The 27,756-nt window shown below is 44.1% G+C and overlaps 1 protein-coding gene across 2 annotated transcripts in view; it reads left to right on the forward strand.

The window, feature by feature from the left end:
• SLC9B2 (solute carrier family 9 member B2) overlaps positions 1-26,586 on the forward strand; it is an 86,026-nt gene extending 59,440 nt beyond the window's left edge. For both annotated transcript variants that reach the window (XM_029597021.1, XM_029597023.1), the window contains 4 exons: positions 14,851-15,000; positions 17,264-17,372; positions 23,550-23,686; positions 25,365-26,586. In XM_029597021.1, the coding sequence (XP_029452881.1) occupies positions 14,851-15,000; positions 17,264-17,372; positions 23,550-23,686; positions 25,365-25,589 (621 nt within the window). In that variant the 3' untranslated portion in view covers positions 25,590-26,586. The remainder of the gene's footprint in view (positions 1-14,850; positions 15,001-17,263; positions 17,373-23,549; positions 23,687-25,364) is intronic.
• Positions 26,587-27,756: the final 1,170 nt, after the last annotated feature.

Consider the following 27,756-nt stretch of genomic DNA (forward strand, 5'->3'; position numbering starts at 1 on the left):
TTTATTCTCCTTCATTCCTATCTCTTCCTTCTCCCCTCTGTCTTTTCTCTCATACTGTCCAACCCCAGTCCCATTTCCCCCTTTTTTCCTTTCAGCCATTCTACTTACTTTTCTGGTGTAGCTCTCCTCTCCTCGTCCCTCTGTCTGTCAGGCCAATGTCAGAGCATGTGGTGGTAGTGGGAAATGTTTCTCACCACTGTGATAACCCGGCTTTCCTCAGTGTGCAGCAGAGGCTACAAAGGTTCTGACAGCCAAAATCATCCTCTTTCTTCCCCACATCTTCACAAAGCAATAGACTTTATGATTCTCGAGGGCTGCAATCAGTCCCTGTCTTCCATACCTCCATTTAACCATGGGGTAGTATGGTTTGAGTCTTCTAATGAGTGCGAATGGCCCCTCTCTGTCGCGCCACTTCTACGTCTGCAGCAACATGGGGTGAGGTTTTCAGGTTCATATTAGGCCTCTTTCTCACTCTCCTAGCCTGTCGCAGCAGCTCAACTAATGACAGGTAGCAACAACCCACTCCTTTTCTCCCTAGCTAAACCTTTTTTTGCATCCCTTCTGGGGATCCCCCTGGGGATGGTCTTGCGGACCCCAGGTTTATCCTAGAACAATGCCATCTTCACAGGGTAATAAAGATAGTTAGTTTAGCACGTCCCCTCTTCCATCGGTATCTGCCATAACACGCTGTCAGCATGTCAGCTAGAGAAGATGGTATTTTCTGCCAACTTGAGTAATATGTCATGGGAAGTAGCTATTTATATTTTTCTTGCTTTACATTTAATCATTTCACATCTGCACAGCCCCCAAGATCTGGAATACCTTACCTGTTGAACTAAGGCTAGAAACAAGATGGCAAGAATTAAAAACATGGCTTTTCAAACAGGCTTTCAATGAAAATAACAACTGAATAAGGCAAGATACAGGTGGTTGCAAGACGTAAATGAAAAGGAGAATTTAAGTTTTTCCTTTCTTGAGTGATTTTTAGATTAAGTATTTTATTTGTAACATGTTTTTAGTTGTTTTTATCTAATGATGTATGTAGCTATTTTATTTTGATGATGAGATTGTAAACCGATGTGAAGGTTTGGTCCATACACTGGTATAGAAAAATATGATAAATAAATAAATAAATAAATTACTTCTTACCTGATAATTTCCTTTCCTCTAAGAAAAGCAGGCCAATCCACACCGATGGGTTTTGCACTCTTCCCAGCAGATGGAGACAGAGAAAACTGACTCTCTGATGTCACCGACATATAGTCCTGCCCTGACATCAGCCTGCTAGTATCTCTAGAAAAGCCAAACTCTGGAAAAAGTGATTATACTTGAACCATGACTATTAACAGCCAAGAACTCATTACTTCTAGCCAACTTGGAAGTGCTGAGCTCAATAAAAAATTTAACATGTTAGAGGCTGGTTCTTCACTTACCAGTCCTTCAAACGACTCAGAACACTGCATCCTTCACAAATAAGGGACAAACTGAAACTAAAATCAAGTAGGCAGTCTAGGGCTGGATTGTGGATTGGCCTGCCTTCCTTAGAGGAAAGGAAATGATCAGGTAAGAAGTAATTTCACCTTCCTCTGCACTCAGGCAGGCCAGTCCACACTGGTGGGATGTACAAAAGCTACTCCCTGTAGTCCATCAACACCGCCCACATGAAGGCCACATCCTCTTGAGCCTTAACATTCAAGCGGTAATGATAGGAGAAAGTATGTAAGGAGAACCATTTTGCCGCCTGGCATATCTCGACCAGAGACAGCAACTGAGTCTCCACCTAAGTGGGTGCCTGTGCTCTAGTAGAATGCATCCTGACTTGCCTAGGCAGCCGTGATGACCTCTTTGACCCAACGAGCTACTGTTGCCCATGACGCCAGTTCTCCTTGTCTACTTCCACCATGGAGAACAAACAGCCAATCAGTCTTCCTCAAAGAGCGAGTAACCTTCAAGTGCTGCATCAGATGTCGCTTTACATCTAAGCATGTAACAACCGAAAATCCCACTCATCTGTCCAGTGTAGGCAGGGAAATAGACTCAAATAGAATTCTGATACCACCTTTAGCAAAAAAGAAGGACCAGTCCTGAGCTGCACCACCCCCGGAATTATTCATAGAAACAGCTCATGGCAAGAAAGCCTGCAGCTCGGAGATATACCTTACCGAACAGATTGCCAGCAGGAAAACTGTTTTCAAAGAAAGCAGCAACACGGAGCGATCAGGAGCAGCCAAAAGATAGGACCCGCCAAAAATCTCAATACTAGTTTAAGGTCCCAAAGAGGCATTATTAGATGCAAGGGAGGATGTAGATGCTTGACTCCCTTCAAGAATCTAAGCACACTGGATGGGAGGACAAGGGCCTACAATTAATCTGCCCTCTATAGCATGTGAGAGCTGCTACCTGCACCTTCAGGGTCTTTAGGGCCAAGCCCTTAACCAATCCCTCCTGCAAAAATTCCAAAATCAGTGGGTTCTCTACTCTGAGAGGGTGAGAACTTCTCATCCTGCACTAGTTCTCATGTACTCTTCAAACCTTAATATAAGCCAGAGATGTAGAAAATGCTCTAGCGTGAAGCAATATGGATATCCCTGCTGGAGAATAACCACGCTTCAGCAGACAAGCCCTCTCAAGGGCCAAACCGTAAGACAGAACTGACCCGGATTTTTGTACACAGTCGACACTTGATGCAAAAGAGCCTCCCTGACTGGCAGTCTCATAGGACTACCCACTAGGAGTCGTCAGAGTTTGGTGTACCACAGTATCTGTGGCCAAACTGGAGCCACCAGAAGCACAGTACTGATATGACTTGCAATCTTTTGAATTACCCTGCTGATCATCGACCAAGGAGGAAAAACATATAACACCCCGCTCTATGGCCACTGTTGGACGAGAGCATCAATTCCCAATGCTCGCAGGTCCTTTCTGCGACTGTAGAACTGTGGCACCTTCGCATTTCTGTAGCTCATCATTAAATCCAGATACGGTCGACTCCATCAAGAAACTATGAGTAGAAAAGCATCATCCACCAGTTCCCACTCTCCTGGGTCTAAGGCCTGTCTGCTGAGAAAGTCAGCCCTCACATTGTCCTTCCTGTCAATGTGAGAGGCGGATATCACTTCAAGATGTTGCTCTCCCCACACCATGAGAGCATCTATTTCCATTGACACCTCATGACTTCTGGTTCCGCCCTGATGATTTATGTAGGTGACTGTCATGGTATTGTCTGACATTACTCGCACCACTTGACCTGCCAACTGCTCGGCGAATCATAGACATGCCAAGCGAACTGCACGCACTTCCAAACGATTGATAGTCCACTGTTGTCCCTCAGATACTGGAACTGCGATCCCAGGATTGCTGAGCTGTAGAGAGACTATAGATAGTGAGTAGACAGGTTATGCTGTATACATAGCCAGTAGTAGATGACACACTCACATAGATTCTTAAAGAGGCTCAGTAGCTGGAAGGAGTTAGGCCCTCGAGGAGCGAGTACCTGGTTCCAGGGAAAGCTCTGAGAAAGCGGTGGTAACTCACGAATGTCTGTATCTGCGATAGCTTCCAGGCAGTAAAGAGTCTTCAGAGTATTCAGGAACATGGGCCCTCGAGGAGCGAGTACCGGTTCCTATCTGCAATCTGAAATAAAGAAAAGAGAGCGAGGCCCCCGAGGTAGAAGGGATGCCCCAATGAAGGCAAAATCCCTGGGAAGCAAATTGCTATGAGCTTCCAGGCAGCACTGGCATAGGCGACGTGAGAACGATGGCTGGATTTCCCTTATATGACAAGCTGCACAAACAGAAAGATACTTAGACCTTTTAGCCCCAAAAGGCTACGGTCCTGTCCATGTGGTCTTCTGCACACACCACAATGTGTGCACGGACATACCTGCACAATTAAGTGCTGAAGTCTAGGCTGCAAGCTTGCAGGCATACACACACATGTATATGCACGCTGACTGTAGGCTGCAGCCCCACTGTTGTACTCATGTTGTCCCCATGAGCACACGGCTAAAAAAAATGCCTGATGTGGCCTAAGCATTGTTTCGCAGCATCCTAATTGCCCACCACGCAGCCAACCGACAGGACCTGCGACATGGGGGCCTAGGAGAAAATGCTGACCTAACTGCCGACCCGCACTGCCAGAATGCCATTCGCTTCCACGCTCCACTAACTCACCGGAGATATGGGTGGGAGTTAGCGCTGACGGGGAGAAATTAACCGGTAGGGAAAGGGATCCCCATTGCCTTCCCTCCTTTCTTTTACTGAGTTTAGTCCTCCCCGGCTGAAAGCACAATTGAGCCAGCGGCAACAGAGGAGAGGACACAAGCCTTCACCCCGAGCTCCCCCTTGTCCTCGGACAATCATTCTTTTTAAAGCCTAAATATGGCCAGCCATTGAAGCTCAATCACTCAACTGAGGGAGAGACCAGCTTGGTATAACCTCAGAAGCTCAACCTCTTCTTTTTTTCCTCTTCTCTTCTTTTTAATTTTTTTTTCCAACATGGGCAATCCCCACTAGGGAAATGCTTGTCCACCATCTGCTGGAGTTGGAGAATACTGGCAGGCTGATTTTAGAGCAGGGCTATATGTTGGTGATGTCAGCAAATCAGTTTTCTCTGTCTCCATCTGCTGGTAGAAGTTCATAACCCACAGTTGTGAATTGGCCTGCCTGAGTACAGAAAAATACTTATTTTCCTATATTTTTGACTATTGTCATCAATGGGGTTAATCATTTAATGATTTGCCCTCTCTTTTCCATTTTTTCTAGCTCCTCTCTCACTTTGGATAATAAAAGAATAGAAATTCAGCAAGGTTCTGAAATACTGTACAAGCAGGCATAGTCTACCAATTCAATTTTTACCAACTTTCCCTCTAGGCAACCCAAATCCCCAAATGTCTAAACTTCCTCAGCACATTCTTTGAGGCCCAGCCTTTTTCTACACTTTTCTAGTGGGTCATTGCAGTACCAACAATTGGAGAAAATCTGCTTAGTAAAAGTTTTCAAAACTGTTCCGGAATGGCCTCATAAAAGCTTTCATCAGGATTTGGCCTCTGACTCTTACTTTCCCTCCAGGGCTATAAAGGGCTCAGGTCACTGACCTCACCTATGGTTTCACTCTTAAGGAGTGGTTTGTCGACTCGGTGATGATGGAAACATCATTTCCAGAATCCATTTTAAATGATATTATGGTGTTGTCCCTTCCAAGTTTAGGGTCACACACCATACTGATTTGTCATTGGAAATAATTTCTGTATTTAATGTGACAGAGTCTAGAAACAAGGAATCTAGGAATGCCCGAATATGCTTTGTTTTGCATAGACAAATGTAGCATCCCAAAGTCTGGCACTTGCTGCATCGCCAACCTTGACTGGGCATTCTACTGCACTGGTATGACTGTCTTCCTTCCCAACTGCCACACTGGTTTGCTGTCCTAAAGGCCTTTGCTTTCTGGCCTTCATGAATGCTGTTTTCAGGTCTTTGGCAGCCTTGTCCATTAGAGTGTCTTGCTCCAGATTTAAAGCTATCTACCTGCATCAGAGTTCTGCTGCTCAGCCATCTCTGAGGCCCTTGCCATATCTACAGCAGCATGCAGGGCAAGGTCACTTTGCATTTGAAACTATTGAGAATTTTTTTGTCTTTAATCCCATTTTTTAATCTGTGTTCGATTCTTTCATTGGTTACTCCAAAATCGCAGCTCTGTGCTAGTTCATAAAGATATCTCAGAAAACACTCAGCTATTTGCTCTCATGGACTTGGGTCCTTTCAATAAATGACATTCTGTTTGAGAAGAAATCTTCATATTTGCCCTGTACTGAAGCATAATCTTGTTCATCTTCTTTCTCAAAAGTAAAGGAATGGAATATATCTCTTTCTCTGTCAGAAGGAATTGTACCTATAATGGGTTAAAACAAGCTGTAATAAAGCCAATTCTGAAAAACAAAACCGGCAGAATTGACGACTGAGACAACTATAGGCCTATATCCAACTTGTCCTTTCTGTCAAAAGTATTGGAAAAAGCTGTTATCGCAACTTGTGAATCATTTGGAAGAACATGATATTCTTTTCCCAAATCAATTTGGATTTAGGAAATATTGCTCAACTGAAACTTTACTCCTTTCTATAACAGATTTCAGTTTTACAAGGGTTTGATAATGATGAATTGTATTATCTAGTACTAATCGACTTACAGCTGCCTTTGATACAGTGGACCATACCTTTTTGTTCTATCAGCTGAGCAACATCGGGTTCATCGGTGATGTTTATAGATAGTTCTCCTCCTTTCTATCTAGGAGAACATTCAAAGTCAAATTGGGCAAACACACATCTGCTACTTTCAATATTGTTAGAGGTGTCCGTCAAGGTTTAGCCCTCTCAACAACACTATTCAATATTTATATGCTCCCACTATGTAAACTACTAGTGGATTTAGGAATTACCTTCTTGTATGTTGACGACATACAGTTCGACTTCCCATTCTCCAAATCATCTGTAAATACAGTATTGACACTTTCAACATATATGAAAGCAATACAGCAAGAACTATCACTAACATTAAACCCCAAAAAGACTGAAATCATTTGGTTAAGTAGAAATGCTACGATAGTTAAACCACTGGCTCTAGACCTGGGTAATTTTCAAATTACTTCCTCAAATCAAGTACGGGATTTAGATATCCAGCTAGATGAGAACCTATCCATGAAAAAGCACATCAATAAATTAATGAATATAGGATACGCCAAACTGTGTATACTACATCGGCTAAAACCTTTACTGACTGTCGAGGACTTCTGTACAGTATTGTAAACCCTAATTTTCTATTGTAAATCCTTATTACTCGGTCTTCCCACCACCCTTGCTGATTTCACTACACTGGCTACCAGTAAAATCTCAAATCTTTATTTATATAAAATGTTTAAAGTATTAACACTAATATTCAAAATCATTCACTCCAGTAACACCTGTATGTTAGTAGTGACTTTACAATCATACACACTTCAGCGAACACTAAGATCTCAAAATAAAGGAGTTTTGACTGTTCCCACAATACAAAGCACACATCTTTCGCAAGTAAGAGATCATGTGTTTTCTATAGCGGGTCCAAAACTCTGGAATTCACTACCTGAGATGTTATGTTTGATACCAGATAGAAAGAAATTTAAAAGTGAGCTAAAAACATGGCTATTCAAAAACACATTCAACCTAACTGAAAAAATATCAGAAAATAAAGAACCACAATAATAAAAATGACAAAAGTTAAGAATCAAAGCATAAGGCTTAAACTTAATGAGCATGTAAGAACCTAAACACAACGTACTGACTAATATATGGAATTTGTAATATATATGAACATACCATTTTTTCACTTGTAATATTACATGATTTTATGTACTTTTCGTCTATGTCCTAGATAATTAGTTAATAAGGAATGAACATTGCTATTTGATGCCTGGTTATGAAGAAGACCTCTGTAACCCAGCGATATGAATGTTGTGATCTTTATATGGCACGGCGTTATATAAAATGTTTAAATAAATAAATAAATAACTTCTTCTGGTCCTGTAGCATAAATCAAAGAACAAACCTGTATTAGCCCATGGTTCCTCAAAAACTTTGTGGCAAAATGCTACTTTTGTTCAGATCATCTGGTTAGGTAAGGTCTTCTGGGGGCTTGAAGTCTGGCACTTTTTGTCACACAAAGGCAGTGCACTCACAGCTGCAGCACAAACTCAAAGGCAACAGGGAAGGGCTTTTTGTTTCGGTAACCTCGGCTACACAGAACCAGCAGTGAAAAGGATGTCACGATTAGCTCAGTTTGTGCTTGGACCTAATCTAATCATGAACTAGAAGACGCAGCCTGCTGTAAGGTAACTCTCTGGTTAATGGAACCTAAATACAGCGTAATCCCCAGAAAGTCTGCAACAACAACTTTATTGGAATGCCACAGTGTGAGCAGTCATACACCAAACACCGCAGGGACAACACGTGCCCACACATCATTCTCTTTCTAGCAGGAGGCAGGACAGAGTGCTAGTGACAGGGGGACAATGCAGTCATGTGAAATTTCAAATTTAAAAAAGTATAAAAATGTGCTTATCTGGGCACTCCATAGATTCCCCCCATCCCTGCAGCTTTTTTGTAAAAAAGACTTTACTGAAGTTTTTTAAATACCAGGAAAAAAAGAGCAGATGGATAAAGGTGATCTCCTAGCTTAAACTAAAAGGATTAGAGTAGCTGAATGTGTGCAATGTGCTTCTCCAAATGCAAGTTCCACCTATGCTGGACACAGGTCTGGTTCAACTGGGAAAGTTTCTTTAGCTTTCCCGAATTTAAATAATAGGTGCAGGATTCATATGTTTTGCCAGGCATCATTTGAACCTAAAAGACACCTCCAGAACCCCTGCCTCAGGTTCTGTTCTGCTGCTTTGCCAGAGGGAGCTCTTTTCAGATTTCTGCCTCACTTTATGTTTCCAGCATCCTTAGGTTTTCTCACCCTAGTGTTTTTTTTATTATTGGGAAATAAGATTGGTTTTCCATTGTTGTGGGATTTTAATATTTTTACTTTTTTCTTTTATTAGCACTTAGCCTGCTCTGGCCTCTGTGTGTGCTGGAGCATGTTGGAGGGTAAGATTTAATAAAGCGTGGTAAACTCTCACATACTGTGGTATTCACCAAGGTTGGGCCTCTGATGCCGTGGAAATCTCTGAACCCCCCACCTGCGGATCAGAGGGTAGTGCTGTCAGTCAGTGCCATTTGGAGATCATTGTTGGAGCTGGCAGCATATAAGACTCAATCCTCTTTCTGGAAGGGGGAGTTAAGGGGGGGAGGGGTCTGGGTGGGACAAGGGATATCCTGGTGCCCATCAGGGGAGGTACAAGGGGATGTTGGAAATGGTTGAGGACTGTCGGAAGGCATGGATGGTTTATGTTAAGGGATTGGGGGGTGAATTTTGGCACATTTAGCCAGGAGGGGTGATCAGAAGGGATTTTACATGTATTGTAATGCTGGTTGATGAGCTAGTGCACTACACCAGTGTGCTAATGCCTGTGCTTCACCTTGCCAGATGGAATGTTTTTGTAGCAAATCTGTCACACAATATTTGGTAATTTTGTGCATTATCCTGTTTTCCTTTATGTGTATGATTTAAATAAGCAGCTGTGTTTGTTTTGAACTCTACCAAAATCACTTGATTTAGCACAAGTTTTCAGTTGCTTTAAATACATAAGGGTACTTTTTTTTTTTTAGCAGGAAGCTGAATACCTTAGCTGGCTGTGTTTTAGCTGAGACCTAGCCAAACTAGGTTGCAGCTGAAAAGTTGCCTCAGTGTGGGTGAGTGAAACTTTGCTGCCTAGATTTAGGCTCATGATTAGCCGGCCACAGGGGTGGTTCTGTAATGAGACAGGGTAAGGCAGCTGCTTCAGGCAGCAACATTTTGGCAAAAAGTGCCCTCCAAATCGCTCAGTGGATGCCTCCCCCTGCCTCCTGATACATATTTAGCTAAACGTTGGCAGGGTTCCAATCCCCTGCCAGTGAACAAAATAGGAGATTAATATAATGCTGTCGGGTGAACTGGCTGCAGTAAGTTACGATAAAAATGTAAATAAACATAATTGTGCTATTCATTTTGATTTGGCTCTGTCACGGGAGCTGTCCAGCTATGGTGCTGAAATGCAGTTTAATTATCCCCTGGGTTCATTGGTCATTCTTATTTTTGATTAAATATTGCAAAAAATGTTTCTTATATTTGCATCTGCTTGCCTGGTCTGCCGTTTATTTTCTTCAACTTGCTTTAGTGCTCATTTTTTCTATTTAGTATCTCTCATTCTTCTATTTTTTTCCCTTGTTTTATAACCCCTCCCAACTTTCTTTGGTCCACTTATCGCAGTGACAGTCCTCGGCTGGTGGGAGCATGCAGCATGGATCCCTCTGGAATCCTGCAATAATGTGCCCTAAATCCAGCACTATGGCTGGCACTTCCTCCCTCCCCCACTCCCCGCCAGCATCCCCAGCTGCGGCGAAGACAAGAAGAGGCCTGTGCGTGATGCGATCGGAGCAGGAGGGAGCCTGTTAAGCTGCTGCTCCTTCTCCTGTGCCTGTCCCTCAGTATTCAGAGATTGCAGGGCTAGCACTTCCTTTTCTGCTGATCTCATTGCATAGATGCTCTCACATACACAGATGCGCTCTCATACATATACTTACATTTGCTGTCACCCATACACATTGATGCTGTCACCCATGCTCACACAGGTACAAGCTCTCATACACACACACACACACAAACACACACTTACAGATGCTCTCTCTCATGCAGTTCATGCTCTGTCACATACACACCCACACATGCTGTCCATCAGATTCAGTCTCCCCTTCCTGTTGAGTGGTGAGAGGATGAGCTCAGCAGGCAGACGAGGGCTTCTTATTTTCTGCTGCTGCTGTTGGCGGGCTGTGCTTCACTGGTGGCCACGAAGCCTTTTCGCTTCCTCCTACCTGGTGCTCGCAGGTGAGGGGAGGGGGGGGGGCGGGGGCGGACCGAAAAAGAAATGAGGGCCACCGGTGGACCCCATCTCACCAGCAACAAAAACAAGAAAAGGCCTGTGCATGTTGTGATCAAAGCAGAAGGGAGCCCGTTCAGCTGCTGCTCCTTCTCCTGTGCTGGTCCGTTGGTATTCAAAAACCCCAGGGCTAACCTCTTCTTGACTTTGCCGCCGGTGAGGCGGGGTCCACTGATAGCCCTCTTCTTTCTTTTTCGGTCCACCACCGCTCCGTCCTGCCCCCCACCTGCGAGCACCAGGCAGGAGGAAGCGAAAAGGCTTCGTGGCCACCAGTGAAGCACAGCCCGCCAACAGCAGCAGAAAATAAGAGGGCCCTGTCTGCCTGCTGAGCTCATCCTCTCACCACCACAACAGAAAGGGGAGACTGAGCCTGATGGACAGCACGTGTCGGTGTGTATGTGAGAGAAAGCATCTGTGTGTGTTTGCGCATGTGTGTATGAGAGCATGTTCCTGTGAGAGCATCGGTGTGTATCGGTGAAAGCAAGTGTAATGTATATGTATGAGAAAGCATCCGTGTATTTGAGAGTATCTGCTTGTGCCTGAGAGCATGTGTATGTATGAGAGGGCATGAGGTGTGTGTGTGTGTGTGTGTGAGAGCAAGTGTGAAAGCAACTGTGTGTGTGTAAAAGAGCAAGTGTGAGAGTGGGTGTGTGGATAAGAGCATGTGAATGTATGAGACAGCATCTATGTGTATGTGAGCTCATGTATGTGTATGAAAGAACTTGTGTGAGAGAGAGGAAGGAGAAAGTTCCCTCGCTGTCCCCCCCACACTAATCCACAGAAAATCTCAGGGTGACCCAGAAATCAAAAGTTCCCACATTTGAAAAGCGGGAATTTTTTAATTCTTACTACTAGTTTTAATTATTGGGTGCTATTTAATATGTTTGCTAGTTTGAAATATTTTATTGCTGTTTGGGAAATTTTGAAAAATGTATTCTTTTTATTAATGTAGTTTTACTATTATGAGTGTTTTATATTAAGAACTTAAGAACATAAGAAATTGCCATCCTGTTTCCAACAGGACGGACCACCAGGGACTTTTGGCAAGTCTTGGGGGACTCTCCTGACCCCCACAAGACTTGCCAAAAGTCTAGCGGGGGTCCAGGAGTGATCTCCTACACTCGGGCCGTTGGCTGCCAGTATTCAAAATGGCACCGATAGCCTTTGCCCTCACTATGTCACAGGGGCCAGCAGCCGACAGAGGGAGGGCAGGAGACGCTCCGGGACCCCACTGAACCACCAGGGAATTTAGGCAAGTCTTGGGGGGGGGTCATGAGGGTGGGGGGTTGTAATTAATTAAATTAAAAGGGAAAGGGAATAAGAATGGCACGTATCAACGGATCGGGGGGCCCCTTTGAACGGATACAACGTATCTGGCCCCGACGAATACGAATGCCGTAGAAACCTATGCGGCTCCTCTGCACATCCCTAGTAGTCTGCCAAAGCAAGGGTCAATACCAGTAGTCAGTCCGTGGGTAGTCAGCCAAAGCAGGGGTCAGGTTCCAGGCAGCAGTCAGACGTGGTCAGTGGTCAGGCAGAGGTCGGTTCCAGGCAGCGTGCAGACGTGGTCGAGGGAACAGGCAAAGGTCAAATCCAGGCGGCGATCAACGTAGTCAAGAACAGGAAGAGGTCAGTACTGAGAAGACAGTCCGAGAGGTACTACCTGGGTAGACACAAGAACAGGAGGACAAAGGAACAGAAGAACGCTGGAACAGGACTGGAACAAGGCTAGAACGAGACTGGAACAAAGACTGGAAATGCAGAGGCAAACTAGAAATCACAGCGTGATTGACCCGATTGCCAAGGCAAGGAATTGCAGGCAGGCACTTCCTCTTAAGCAGCGTTCAATCAGGGTGCGCCGCGGAGCTGGGATCCGCCCCTGGCCCTTTAAGGGTCTGGGTGGTCCGCGCACACGCGCCTGGGGCGGGGCCAGTGCCACGGAGGATGCCAAGCCCCGCCGTGAGGCCTGGCTGAAGGTGGAAGGCCCGGCAACTGCCGCCGCGGGTGCCGAGGACTGGCTGTGCTCGCTGCTGTGGCTGGGGAGGACAACCCGGGACCCGTGAAGGACTTGGTGCGGACGGGACGCGCAACACCCAGCTACACTAACTGCACTAACCACATCCTTTGGCAACAAATTCCAGAGCTTAATTGTGCGTTGGGTGAAAAAGAATTTTCTCTGATTAGTCTTAAATTAAAAAAAATATTTTTTCATTTTTTGTTTGATGTTTTATGAGGAATGGTATTTCCATTTTTCCATTGTTGCACTGCATATAGTCTGGCTTGTGTTTTCTAGTTCAGTTTTTGTCTAAATGTTTCTTTATGCTTTATTATCTCTTTATTCTGTATTAGGAAAGGGTCTGTGTGTTCTGCATGTGTGTGTTTGGTAAATTCATTGCAGATTTATTGTGGGTTTCTATGCTGCTTTACCTATTGTTTGGAATCTGCCTTAGTACTTTTTTGTAACATTTAATCTGTTTGTGTTCTGTACTTTTAGGTATTTTGTTGATTGTTTTGCATTTTGCCGATTTTATTATATGCGTTTATTGTTATCCACTAAGGTTTTCAGATTAGCGGACTACAAAGTTTCTAAATAAATAAATAGACAAATAAATAAATGTGTGCTGAGGTGAGGTATCCTGCTAATGTGAAGTTTGTGTAGGGATCTGTAGTAGCCTGACTTGTTCTGTTTTCCTAATAGGAAGTGTATTGGTGTTTAAGGCCTGCTGTAATATTTGCAGTGTTGCCTTTTCATAGATAAGGTTTTTACTTTTTTAGTATGGAAGGCTTACTATATTGTTACAGAAATTCACTTTACTCATGGCTTTCTGCATTACAACAGCCTAATACCATATGCATTCCAAGTGTGTTTTTTGCTTTTTAGCAGGGTTTTCTGGTTGGCACACAGCAATGCATGTAAAATTAATATATATTGTTGTGATATCTTTACCTCAGAAGACTATATTTTGAATGTCCTTTTTCATGTAAAATTAGTTATTCTAAATGCAGAATTTGTAATTGTGGGTGGTGAGGGCAGTGGGGTTTGGGCATAAGGCTGTACAGGGCCTAGGAGAGAGTGCTCCATACACAGACCACCACCATTCACCCATCTCCCACTTCTTCAGGCGGAAAATGCTGGGGAAAGGAGAGAGGCAGGTCTTAGGGTTCCTGGGAGTATGGCGGGTTTGCCAGCTTCCTAGAAACATTATCTCTCTGCCACTCCTCTGGGAACTCTGACCCCTTCTTCCCCCTTCCGCAACATTTCAAATCAGACTGCATAGAGACTCCCCTCTTGATGACTTGACCTGTGCTGTTCCCTGATGGGATGAGGTGGGGCTGGGGGAGCATCATCTCATTCCTCGCCTCAGGCAACAGATTCTCTTGAGCTACCCCTGGCCAGCCAGTGCTGAAAAATGATGCTAGCCGGGTAAGTCCTGCCCCCATCACTAGGAACAGATCCAGGGCCAGCCACTTTTACAGAAGCTAGTAAAACTAGTTGGCTACCTTGAGTTGCTGTGCATTGTGAAGTTTTCACCCTGATCCTGACCGATCTAACTAGCAGACTAGATCCTGCTGGTAATTAGGTCCATAGTGATTAGCACAACCATTAAAACATGCGAAAAACAGCTGTTCTTGCATTGCTTTCAAGGTAGCACCCAATGGTGTGTGTATGTTTCTTTAGTTTCATCTTCGTGAAATCAATTAAAAACTTTTCAGCATTAAGTTCAACTTTGCATCTTATCAGGTAAGTGCCTGCGAAGCAGGCTGACAACTTCAAGATCAGTTCTCATGCAGGCAGGCGTCCCTCTGCCTAAATCAGTTATCCTTTGCAAAAATACATGCCCAGAAATTCTTAGGAAACTTGTTTGATAATAACAGATGCATATTTCTACTGTTGGCTGGCCATTCCCAGCACTTCTGCTCTTGGGACTGTTCCTACAGAACTGATGCCTTTCCTCACTTAAGTGTATTAATGCATGGACTTTAGAAACCTTGTGCATATGCACCTTTTCACATTTCTTGGAAAAAAATATGTAAGGCAAAAAATAATCATTTTTACCCAGCTTGCTTGGTAATCTATAGTGAATGCATGACTGCTAAAAGATATCACCTCAAAGTTGTTTTTTTTTAATTCAGTTTTGTATGACTATAATTCATGTTTTAAATTTGCTATGTTTTTGCATGTGTACTGCAATCCACAGAGCAGAAAACCTTTCCACCAGGGCCAGCCTTGTGGGTGAAGCAGAATGTAATGACTGTTTGTGAAAAATAACCTAATCTTTCAGTTTCTTTGTTTGGAACCCCAGGTGAACATTAAATGGAAGCGAGCATACCTAATCCTGGGCTTGTCTGTGTTTGCTGTCTTTGGCAGCCTGTTCTTTGGGTTCCCGGGGTCTGGAGGACTCTGCACACTGGTGTTGGCCTTTCTGGCAGGCATAGGATGGGCCGGTGAGAAGGTACTGTCTTGTTTTGTTTTTCTACGAGCGCACGTGCCTATATTGAAGCATCACTGTAGACCCAGAGTCTCTGTATTTACAAAATCTTTCTATCCAATGTAACTGTCTAGGGTTGAATTCACTTATAGCCAGAAGGTTTCCATAAAGCAACATTTTTCATCCCTTAAATAACCAGAACTAAAATAAACTTCCTGTCCTCTGCCCAGAGGTTTCCATTGGGACAAGCAAACGTTCCTCTGCTCTGTTAAAGGTCCATGTGAGGCTTTTCAGGGACCTTGGTGTGACCTTGATATCACAGAAATTTACAGAGTAAAATGAAAGTAATTCTTCAGTGTTTAGCTTAAAAAGAAGCTCATTTTTTTTTAATTTCTGGTGGTACTGGTCTGGTGCAATCCTATTGTTCAAGATGCACGCATGATTTAAAATTTCAGCCTGTGTTCGCTCGCGCGCCCATACGCATGTGTCTGGGCGCCCGCGTGCTTGTTTTAAAACTAGCCTGTAAATATATAAGGAATGGTTATATGGTTTTAGATATATATTTCTTTTTGTATGCCAGGGATGTTGTATCTCGAGGATCATTTTATTTTATTTATTTATTCATAGATTTATATTCCACTTTTCACACTTTTTTCAGTGCTTCAAAGTGGATTATATTCAGGTACTGTAGGTATTATAAAACGCAGGCTTTGAAAATACTCCTCCCCACCGCCCTTTAAGCAAAAATGCAACTTTGTTCTGCCGCAAGGGCTGAAAGGTGATTATGTAAGCAGGGCCTAGTGTGGTAATGAATTGTGGAGCCCTGAATTTCAATATTGCTCCAGGTATGTCTCTCGGCATCTTCACCCCCAATTGCTCTCACCTCTTTCACACACCCACCTTGACCCCCCTCCCCCCCCCCTTTTGCTCTTACCTCCCTTCCTTCATCCCCTGTTCTTACCTCTCTGCACAGCCTAGTAACACCCAGAGGAGCTGGAGGATGCTCTGCTCTTCTGCTTTTCCACTCTCCTAAAGCCGACTGGCTCCTCCTCCTCCTCATGAGACTCAGTCAGCTGTGGGAAGCGGGAGCAGAAGTGCTTCCTTTTGGCTGTTGCTCCCTCTCCTGTCGCTCGCCTGAAGGGGGGGGGGAAGAGAAAACCATAGTGGTGGGTAGAGAAGAGAAGGGGCATGATCCTCCTGGAGCTTTCTTCTGCCTTCTGGCCCCACTTGGTTGCAGGCTCTGTCCCTGTTCTTCCTGCCAGCATTTGAAAGGTGCTGGCTCCATCCATCCTCCCTTGCTGATGTCTTTCTGTTCTTTTTGCCAGTGGCCTCGTGTGGGGCCCAGCTCTGTTCCTTTTCTTCCTGTTGCTGCTCCTGCCAGGCCTGTCTTTAGGCCTGTGAAGGTGTTGACCACAGCTGAGCCCCCTCCAGCTGTGGAGTCCAATGGGAAATGGATTCAGACAGCAACCAACAAGAACACTGACTTTTACGGTCTGGGGGAACAAATAAGAATGGGGGTAACTTGCTGATGCAGCTGTTACTACCCTTAACCAATAAGCCTGATACTTTTGATGAAACTCCAACATTGCTCTCTCCTTCATTGGCAACAGATAACAGGGAATTGGACTCAGACAGCAATGAACAAGGGCCCTGACTTTTACAGTCTGAGAAACTGATAAGTATGGGGGTGACCTGTACCGCGTGGCACATACTACCAAAGGCTTGTTGGGCAGACAGGATGGACCATTTAGTCTTTTCTGCCATCATTTCTGTTTCTATGTTTCATTTGCACTGGGCTAAGCACAGCCCTGAGCATTCCAGCTGTATTCTGTGTCTGTGTATATATATTATATATTTGCACATATCCATATGTACATTCATTTCATTTATTTAAAATTTATATTCCACACATTACAATAGTAGTTCAAGGCGAAGTTCATCAGTAGTACATACATAATTAAAAACATAAACAAACTATAAGAAATAAGTAAATAAAAAAAATTAAAAGGTGTCTATTGTAGATAGAAATACTTTATTAAAGAGTTTATGATCCACTTGTTGAAGGTTGCTGAAAAAAATATAGGTCTTCAAATCTTTTTTGAAAGATTTTATGGTTGGGGCGGATATTAGTTCCTCCAGGATAGAATTCCCTAGGCGCGGTCCGGCAATTGATATAGCTCTTTGTGCATTTAATCAGACTAGCTGGGGAAACCTGCAGGCTCCTCATACTTTTTGCATGACATCGGTGGGCATGCAACCTTATTGATATTCATCCTTCTCCTTTCAGAGTGCTGTGGAGGACATTGTTGCAGTTGGATGGGACATTTTCCAGCCCCTGCTGTTTGGTTTGATTGGAGCAGAAATATCAATTACGTCTCTGAGACCAGAAACTGTGGGTGAGAATTCGGGACCTAGTAAATCCTTTGTCAGGCTTGTTGCCACTGAGAGGCCTGACCAAAGAGTGTCTATAGCAGCTGTGGGTTGGCAACTTTTGCATGTTTGATTCTGTCCATGTAATTGGACTTTCTACGCCTCATGGCAGCTCAGGCAGGGACACTTGAGAAATGTAAGTACACCAATATATTAGTTTCAGTTGAATTAATGAATTGAAACAACTCTCTGCAGTACATATAGGGCTGGAAATACAGCATTTGTCTTTTTTTTATAGCAGGCCTCCGAAGTGGTACTTTCAGATTGATGGGAGTCCTATCAAAATAACATTCACCTATGGTTATCTCCCCCTGGCCCCTGGTCCCTACAATGCTGTGAGAACAAGGGCTGCAAAATCAAGCCCTTCCTGCAGAAGTGCTCAGTTCCCATGGAATCGTGGCGGCCATGGGCTGGGTTGTGGTGCGTGGTAAGGGAGACGGGCAGTGGTTGTACAGCTCCGTGCTGCTGCCTGCTGATCCAATTATACCATCTGTCCTCCCCCCCCCCCCTCCCAACTCTGATCTGGGCTGGCAGGAAGAGGGGAGTGGCAGTGGCTCAGGCCACATCGTCTCACTCTACAATTTAGGGTCAGACTGGCACTTTTGAACCAGTACCGTTCAAAGCATAACGTTCCGGCTCCAGGCAATAGAGGAGGAGGAGGTGGCCTGAGGCACTGCTATGATCAGCATGGAGATTAAGATAGGGGGTGGGGGTGGGGGTGAAGGGATATCGGCTGAGGAGAGGAGATTAGCTCAGGGATGCAAGGGAAGAGACTTGGGGGAGAGGAGTGAAAGTGGGACTAGTAGGATGGAGGGTAAAGGAGATTAGCTAGAGGGTACAGTGGGATTGGCTGGGAGGAAGGAGGGACTGAGGAATCAGGTGGAGGGTGAATCCCCAGACCTTCCCTCTTCCTTTCTCCCTGCTCCTCTCTCCTCTCTCCTTTCTCCTATCCCTTACCCCCTGCCCCATGATCCCAGAACTTCGCTCCCTCCTCTCCTGAAAATCCCCCTCCTTCACCCTCCCCCCATTCTCAGAACCATCCCCACCTCATCCATGCTCGTCTCCCCAACCCTGATCATCTCACCTTTCTCTCTCTTGCCCCATCCCTCAGATCTTATCTTCCTCTCCTTTCTCTCCCCCAACCCCCTGTTATCCAAGATCTGCAACTCATAAAACCCTAAAAAGAACAAAAATGATATGGCCACACTAGCAAGGTTTTAAAATAACTTTTCTTTTAATGTGCTAAATAAATTAACATTATTTAATTTTCAAAGTCATGTAAATGTGCCATTTAATTGCCACAGGAAACAGAATTGTGGATGTCTCCATGTCTGTGGTGAGAGGCTGAGCTGGTTCTGGATTGGATCTCAATGCATGCATGGATTTTTAGTTCCAATTTCCTAAGAAGCAGGAAATAAAAGTCCGTGTATGTGTAATGAATGGAAAATCAGGACTGGCTCAGTCTGTGCTGACAGACCTGGGGCTATGTATTGGATTTTATGTTTAAATATTGGCCTTTCCAAATCTGACCACATGACTAATTACAATTCGGATACAGTTGGTAGGTCCCTGCCCCTGAGGGCTTACAGTCTAAGGGGTTCATTGACTATGCCACAGTGAAGTCCATATTCAAAAGCCATTTAGACGGCTAATGTAATAGTTATCCTTCTAAATGACTTACTCAGCTATATTTAGCCCTTATCCAGCTAAATTTTAGCTTGGTAACTAGTTGCTTGACTAGGATTTAGCTGGATAAAAAAGGGACATTTCAGGGGCATTCTGGGGAGAAGCTGCAATATCCGGCTAACCAGGCTGAATATCAGGTATATACTGCTTCAGAGCAGGTCTAAAGTTATGTGGCCTTGTGTGGCCAGATAACGTGCTACTTAACCGGATATCTTGAAAAGATATGTCACCAAGGCACAAGTTAATTCATACATTGTTTCCTAACCCCCACCTTCACCCCCTAAACATTTTTAAATTGTAGAGATTTGCCCCACTTTGGAAGCTGGGCTCCCATCCCGATGTCACCTTTAAAAGGAGCGCAGCCTGCCTTCCCCCTCCCAGTCACTCACTAGGAAAAAGCATGGCTCCCGCACCCCATCCCTGTCCCTCTGCCCCTCTCCATCCCCAGCGATACCTTTTTCGTCTTGCCGGGAGCAAGGGGACCCTCTGCCCCATTCCCGGCACATCCAGCGCGGCTCTGACAGAGGCAGAGCTGAAACATAGGCTTACGGGAAGGAGGGAAGAGATGGGCGCAACTTATTTTTTCTTTAGTAGACGACAGCATTACTTATCCAGTTGAGCAGTGCTTTATCTGGCCACACAAGGCCGCATAACTAAAAAATCTACCCGGCTGTTTTCAAATGTAGCTGGTTAGGTATTTTGTTATCTGGTTATATGTAGCCAGATAACTATAGGCTGGTATATTCAGCCAGACGTTTCTCCCACTGAATATATGGGAGAAGTTATCCAGCTAACTTTAGCCGGATAACGTGTCCACTAAGCGGCCTACTGAATATGGACCTCAGTATTTTTCCTCGAGGAATTCTGAATGATGGCAGCCTCAGTCATGGGGCAAACCCCTGGGGATCTTGTGAGAACCCCTCTCCCACTGCCCCCTGCATCCCTTGAGGTGGCTGTAGTGAACAAAATAGGACACAAATAGAAATCCAGCCAGCCAGTGCCAGTTTCACAGGAACATCACAGGGCCTGGAGCCTAGGGTGTCACATTTAAAGGTACAAAAATGAGAGGTGGAAGGTCTGGGAGAGGACTGGAATTTGTGGGAAAGGGGTGGAGTTGGAAGGGAGGGGCTTGTGTCAGATCATTTCTTTTTTTTTTTTTCTTTTAATTTTTGTCCACTGGGGCCAGGCTGGGGTGGGAAGGATCTCACAAGAACCCTAGGGTTTTTGCCATGATTGGTGGGAGAGGGTAGATTAACTTTTAAGGCATGGCCCCGGGAGTATTGGGATGCGTATCAGTGTCCTGATGCTTCCTGGGGGAAGTTAGCTACAATTCAGGCAAGCCATGACTGGGGCTGCCATCGCTCGGGGGAAAAATGCTGTGACTTGGTAAATGAACCCCTTAGATTGTAAGCCCTCTGGGACAGGGACCTACCAACTGTACCTGAATTGTAACTCGCCTTGTGGTTAGATTTGAAAAGGCAAATATTAAACCTAAAATCCAAATCCAAGAAAGTGAGAGGCACAGTGATTGTATGGTTAGCAACTAGCCCCAGGTCTGTTGGCACAGCCAATATGGCCATGGTCATAGGCACTGCTACCAAAAGGCACCATAGCGCCACTGCCATGAGGGGCCTCAATAAGTGGAAAAGCAGCGCGGCCCACCAGCCACACTGATTCTGGCTGAGCCGCGCTGCTTTTCCACTCATAGGCGTCGGAATGGGGGTGCAGCCAAAAACGGAAGAAGCCTCATTGGTAGCAATGGGATGACGCATAATTTCCTGAATGCTGCTCACCCCCGCGGACTGCTACCGCAATCCTCTCATCCACTCTCCCTGCTCCTGAAGAATGTAAGGATCGCGGCCTTGCAGCACGGGCTGCTTCCTCCGCCTGATGATGTCATTCAGGCACCGGCAGCCAGAAAGGAGGAAGCAGCCCACGCTGCAAGGCCGCGATCCTTACATTCTTCAGGAGCAGGGAGGGTAAATGTGAGGGGATTGTGGTAGCACCCCGCGGGGATGAGCGACATTAAGGACATCGTGCATCTGCCACCTGTGGTGAGTGAGGGGATTGTGGGTGAGGTGTGGGTGGGGGGGAACAAGATTTCTGGGGAGTAGGCGACTGGGAGGGGAAAGGAGGCTGGAAAGCAAGACTGCTAGGGAATGGAGTTTCTGGGATGGAAGAGGCATCTGGAAAGCAAGACTGTTGAGGAGTGGGGGAGGGGCTGAGTGGGGATAGGGGGCTGGGAATTAAAACTTCTGGGGAGTGGGGTGTTTTGGAGAGCAGAGGGGACCAAGAGTGCTGGGGAGTGGGGGGGAAGGGGAGCAAGACTGCGGGAGCATTTGTATGGGAGAGTGAGAGAGCGAGCATGTGTGAGGGAGATTGATCCCACTTCCTCTCTGCTTGCTTAATCCATGACAATTTTAGGGTCTCTGGAAATCAAAAGTTCCCAGATATGGATAATGGGTGATTTTTTAGAAATCCTGATTAGTTCTAATTATTGGGTATTATTTGATGTGTTATTTGAAATATTTTATTGATGTTTGGAAAATTTTTATGTGAGTTTTTAACTATTGAAGGCTATTCTATTCAGTATTTATTTATGTATTTGTACAGTTTTTATATACCGTAGTACAGAAACAAGTTTCTGTCATTACGGTTTACATTCCAATTAAAATAAAACCTAAAATATAAATAATTAGAATAGATAATTATAATAAAAATTACAAAAACAGGATTAATAAATAAGACTAAAAGATAAATACAGTCATTACTAAAAAGTAAAAGTAAAAGCTAGAAAAAGTAAAAAATTAGAAGAGTCTTTTCATTCGGAGTCAGCTATGAATGTCTGTTGGAAGTACCATGTTTTTAGCTCTTTTCTGAACTTTCTCAAATTTTTTTATTGTTATGGTTTTATTAATTTTGTTTTATGATAAATGGTAATGCTTCTGTTTTTTCATTGTTTCAGTTGATATAGAATTTGGCTTGTTGGCAGCTTCCAGTTCAGTTTTTGCCTGTGCATTTCTATTTATATTTTATGGTCTCTCTATTCTGTGTTTGATGGTCTATTTGTGTTTTGCACGTGTGACTGATTAAGGTATTCCATTAGTGTGTAATTGTACATAGGGATCTATAGCAGCTTGGCTTGTTCTGTTTTCCTAATAAGGGGTATATGGGTGTTTTAGGTCTGGTGTAATGTTTGCAGTGTTAACTTTCATAGGTAGAGTTGTTGCTGTTTGAGTGCTGGCAGTTAGTGTTGTTTTGATATGGAAAGCTTATTGCATTGTAATTCTGGTTTTTGTTGCTCTCTCTTGAGGGTCATGCCCATGCCCAAGATGCATTACAGTAGGCCTAATACCATATGGGTTCCAAGTATCTCTTGCTTTTTTGCAGGGTTTTCTGGCTGGCACCACAGCAGTGCATGTAAATATAATATACATATTGTGATATTTTGTCCTCAGAAGATTATGCTTTGAATGTCCTTTTTTATGTAAAATCTGTTGTTATAAATGCATGATTTTTAATTGTGTGTGAGGAGAGTGTGATGGGGTGGGGGGTTACAAGGCTGCAAGTATTTCCTAGGGTGCCTAATACCCTTGCACTGGCCATGGGCATTGCTGTACAAACATTGAGCAAAGTTTCCCAACTCGTGGTGTTATGTGTTGTGTAATGGGCGAGGGTGCAGTTTTTCACTTGACCATAGGTGCCATATTGCCTGGCTACAGCTCTGCGGCACAGACTGAGCCAGTCCTGGTTTTCCATTCATTACACATACATGGACGTGTTATATGATTTCCAAGAGACTGCATGCAAAGCAGCTCCTCACGATAGCAGGGGGAAGATAATGTGCCGTATTTCAAGCAGGAGACCTCACTCCTTTCTCCAGAAGTCAGCACCAAGAGAAGCCAGCAAAAGCTTCTTCCTCCTAAGGTGTTTTTTTTCTGGGAGAAGTTGGAGGTAGTGCCCGGAGACCGGAGGCAACTGACAACATAGAAAGCAGTTTTCAAAGCCATTTACCCGGGTTACTTGGCCTGGCTGAAAAAAAGCCTGTTGTGTGGCAGGCACTGCTTTTCGCCAGGATACAAATGGGCTGGCCTGGAAGCGCACTTACGTGGCATTTTCAGACTTGCTCATGCTCTTTTACCCTTTCTTGGCTGCCCGCAAACAGGGCAGGCGCAAAGCAGTAAAAATGCCCCAAACACTTTTTCAAGAATGCCTGCCGTTTGACAATTGCCCCCATAGTTTTTGAGAGGCCGACTGTAGAAGCCGCCTTCGCGCAAGGACCCTGCATGACATGGGCCTCCAGACACACCCTTCTCCTAGGCAGTCCCCGACAAACAGACAAAGGAGAAATCCTCATTGCTCCACCCAGATTTCTGCTCTTGCAGCTGACAAAATGGAGTCCTTGACAGTTGTCTGTCGTCATCAATTTGTAATTCCTGTTTCTGTACTGATGCTAGGACTCTGTGTGGCCACACTGGGCATCGCTTTAACTGTCCGAATCTGCGTGACGTTCGTCATGGTGTGCTGCGCTGGCTTTAACCTGAAGGAAAAGATCTTCATCTCGTTGGCATGGATTCCGAAAGCCACAGTGCAGGTAACGATATTGTGAGGCCTAAGGGGCACACAGGGACTAATTCAGTGGTGTGTAGGTTGCAAGGTGCTTCCCAGTACTGGAACAGACCTTTGAGTGCTGTGTCCATGCTAACTGGTTACTAACTTGAGCCCCAGTGTAATAAGACATGAATGAAAAACGTGCATTGAACGTCAGCACGCATTTTATTTACTCACGCTGGAAAAAAAAAAGTTAACTCCCAATGCAGTAAGCTAATGGTACGCTAATGCATCAGGAGTTTAAACAAAGCTTGCAAACTCAAAATGTGCACACAAAAATATGTGCAGTGTTTAAAAAAAAAAATTTGTGCTTATAAAAGGTGTGCTTCTAAAAGTTGTGTGCACAAAACATGAGCGAGCAGCACAAAACGTGTTTTATGTGCATAAAACACGATTTGTGCATAAAGCATTCATCTGCTCATAATTCATGTTTTCTGCACATAAATCTCAAGTTCTGTACCCCCTCTACCATGAACTCCAGATTCAACCCCTTAAACTAATACTTAACCCCAGAAACTTTACTCCATCTCCGACCAGGAGATACATTTCCAGCATTAAGAAAACATGAGTTAAGCCCATGCACCTCTCGGCATCTGGGGAGTAATGGTTAATGTCTTTATTAACAGGGGATTTACATCAAGGAACGCTAATTCATGTGCACACATTTACTCACGTCTGTGTATATATTTTATGTGTGCAAAACTCCTTGCCAGGCCTGGAGTAAAGTTGTTTGGACAAAAATGTGAGTACAACTGCAGGCTGACATCTGCCCAGTCGAGTGCACCTTATTACATTGGGTCCTCAGACTGCGTCCAGCAGGATTCAGGCTGTCTGAGAAGTACAACAGTAGTTTTGCAGAAAATAAATGAAATGAAATTATTTTGTTTTTTCTATTACTTTCCTGCATGTAAATATCTTATGAATATTCCTTCCTTCAGTTAGTACTTCTGGCTCTACTTAATCGTTAATTTCTGTCTGTAAGGACTAGATCCATAAATCCCTGTTTTTCTGTACCACGTGTTTTAACATGCTTAAGAAGTGCATTCTGAACACGCAGGTGGTTCGCAACACTTTGGGTTGGATTAAGAGGATCAGTTTTGAGGATGGTCTAGTGGTGAGGGCCCAGCGAGAGACCCAAGGCTAGTTCTTGGCATCAGCTCCTGGTCTTCTGGCTGCCAATGCTGCGGAGCTTCAGGGAGATGTTAGGGTGATCCCGAGTGGACAGTTTATTTATTTATTTTTTATTTATTGTTTACAAAATTTGAGAAAAGAAATAAAAACATAGAAGTATAAATATATAAAATCAGAAAGGCAATAATAATAGATAATAATAATTAAATAGATAAAATACAAATTTGATGCCTCGTTAGTTATTAGGTGGTGTTGTGTCACTGGATGCCTTCAGCCTATAACTGAAGGTCAGCAACAGGTACAGCTCCAGAGCAAACTGCATCCTCCTCTCTCTCTCTGGCACAATACGTTGCTTTAAGAATGGTTGATTCCATTTGGAGGAAGATGTGGGAAAGAAAAAGGGGAAAATACTAAATGACTTTTACAGTGACATGAGAGAGAGCGGCCCTACAGTGCAAAGGAGTGTATATACAAAATTAGGAATAAAGCGATAGCAGATTGCCTTAAATTTATTATTGTTTTGCACGTAGGCTGCCATAGGTTCCCTGGCATTAGATGCTGCGCGGAGCAGGGAAGATCAACAGCTGGAAGACTTTGGAATGGATGTGCTGACGGTGGCGTTCCTGGCAATCCTAATTACAGCTCCAATAGGAGCTTTGATTATCGGTTTGACAGGGCCCAGAATGCTGCAGATGGCCAGCAAGAGTGACGAGGAAGAGGCTGGAGGAGGAGACAGAAAGTTGACCCGTTTGTAGTCGAGCTTGAATATTGAAGACTTTTACTATTCCACCTTGCCTTACACCCAGGAGTCCCTACAGTCAGGCCACTGCTGAGCAACAGTTTTGGAAACTTCCAAAAAATGGCTTGCCATCTGTATAAAAATGACAGCTGCTTGTGACATCGTATCTGTTCCCCTTTACATTTAAAAAATGAAAACCAATAAACTCTGAACAATTCAGAATTATTTTAAATTGTTTTGAATCATTTTTTATCTAAAAATGACGAGTGCACAATTTGTCTCTAAATGTGAATCAGGCTCTAGTTTAAAAGACAACATTTTTTTTTTCTTCAATTGTCAGGTTTGGGAAGCCAGCCAGTGCTTTAGGAGTGATTTATGTCCCAGGCACGGTAGAGTTTCCAGACATTGTTTTACAGTTAACACCGGATCTAGATAAATAAGTAATTCCTTATAATCTTTTGCACCTAAGAAGAAAGATGCTGTATCTCAGTACTGCATTTATTACAATATATTTACTCATTAGACGCATTAGAAGCTTCACACACACACACACACACACACATAAAATTAGAGAAGAAAAATCAAGTGTTTCTTTTGTCAATTAGATGGAACTACTCTGCTCAAAGCACGCAGATGTCTTGATGTAGTGTATTTGTATTTTATAAGCAATATTTTCTTGTACATTTAGTAGTTTAGTAATTTACAAGGTTAAAATATTGCTTTATTAGCTAATTACATGCTAATTGTAAACTGTTAAAAGTACATAGCAAAAAGGGTATATATACCGTACAAGATATTTGGGGCTGCTGCTGTCCTATTCTGATCATGGCACGCCCGAGGCTTTGGCAAAAAGAATTTTAACACTTGGTAAGCAATCACTTTGAATGTCATCCTTTTGTATCAAATGACTTGATCTGAATTAATTTGATTTAAACAGACTTAGTCTGAATTGATCTGCTTTAATTACATTTATCAATTAAATTTAATTGTATACTTTTTTTCATGTAAATTAAAAATATATTCTTCTTTTGAGAATGTCTCTGACTGAGTAAATATGAGTGGTTCTGATTTCATAATTAACTGAGCTCAATAAATGCATTAACTCTTAGGAGCTCTAATGTGTTAACTTATGTGACATTTTTCTAATGCCAGGAGAGTAACTTTTAACGGGTAATCCGTAAATGACGTCTCTCCCCTTAGAAATATCTATCAGAACAAGAACCGAGACAGTTTGGCACCCCAGATGGGACCACTCAGTACTCAATCAAAGAAAATTTAAAAGGAGCTCTTTATCTTAAAAACCTAGGTACCTAGTAAAGGCTAGAGTTAAGCCCTAAATCATGGCTTAGCAATTCAGGGGTTGGCCCGCATTTCAACGAAGTCACTGTGCAAGGCTATCTAGTTTTAGGTGATCAAGAAAATATTATTTTTTGCATTCAGCATGGGGGATGGGGTACAGGTGAGTAGTATTTAACTTTTGTTTTATGTACCCAAGATACTGCTCAGCAGTCCTCCATCAATTACAAATACCTACCGGTACTTGGAGAGTAGTAGATAGAGAAGTAAATAGACATGATTCTATAATTATTACTGCTACAGCACTAACAGTTCAAGCTGCTTAGGGGGAGCTTTAGAAATTCCTGCTTCAATTAACAGGCACGGACCAATTGCTAGAGAACCTTGGGTGCCAGGAGATCCTATTTCTCCAGTGCTGAGTTCACCGTCTGGACCCTCCCGGAGCGCTCTCCAGGCCTGCAAGGCCTTGCCGGTCCGCCCCCTTGCAGCGCCGATCGATCCAGCCTGCACAGACCCCTGCGGACCGCCCCTGCCATCTCGGACCGCGCCACTCCCCCGATCAAGCTCCAAGCCTACCTGGGGTCCCTGGGAGTGTCCCTGCCACCAGCTCGGAGCGCCAGACGCCATCGCAGACCTCCACCGACACCTGCCCGGACCGCGCCGCACCCGACCGCATTGAGGCCGCCCAGGACTTCTCCCACCAATGTCAGACTAACGTGACGAGGGACAGATCTTCTAAAGCGAGACGGTGAGCCTCTGGCACCGCGTGCTGGGCGTCGCGTGCCAAAGGAGCACAACAAAGGGGTCTGCCCCTTTGCGCTGCCACTGAAGCTGCTCACACTTGCTGCTCTCAACTTTGGAAGTGCTAAACCTGTTTTTGAGACATT

This window comes from Rhinatrema bivittatum, chromosome 1 (assembly GCF_901001135.1).
Source record: "Rhinatrema bivittatum chromosome 1, aRhiBiv1.1, whole genome shotgun sequence".
NCBI lineage: Eukaryota > Metazoa > Chordata > Amphibia > Gymnophiona > Rhinatrematidae > Rhinatrema > Rhinatrema bivittatum.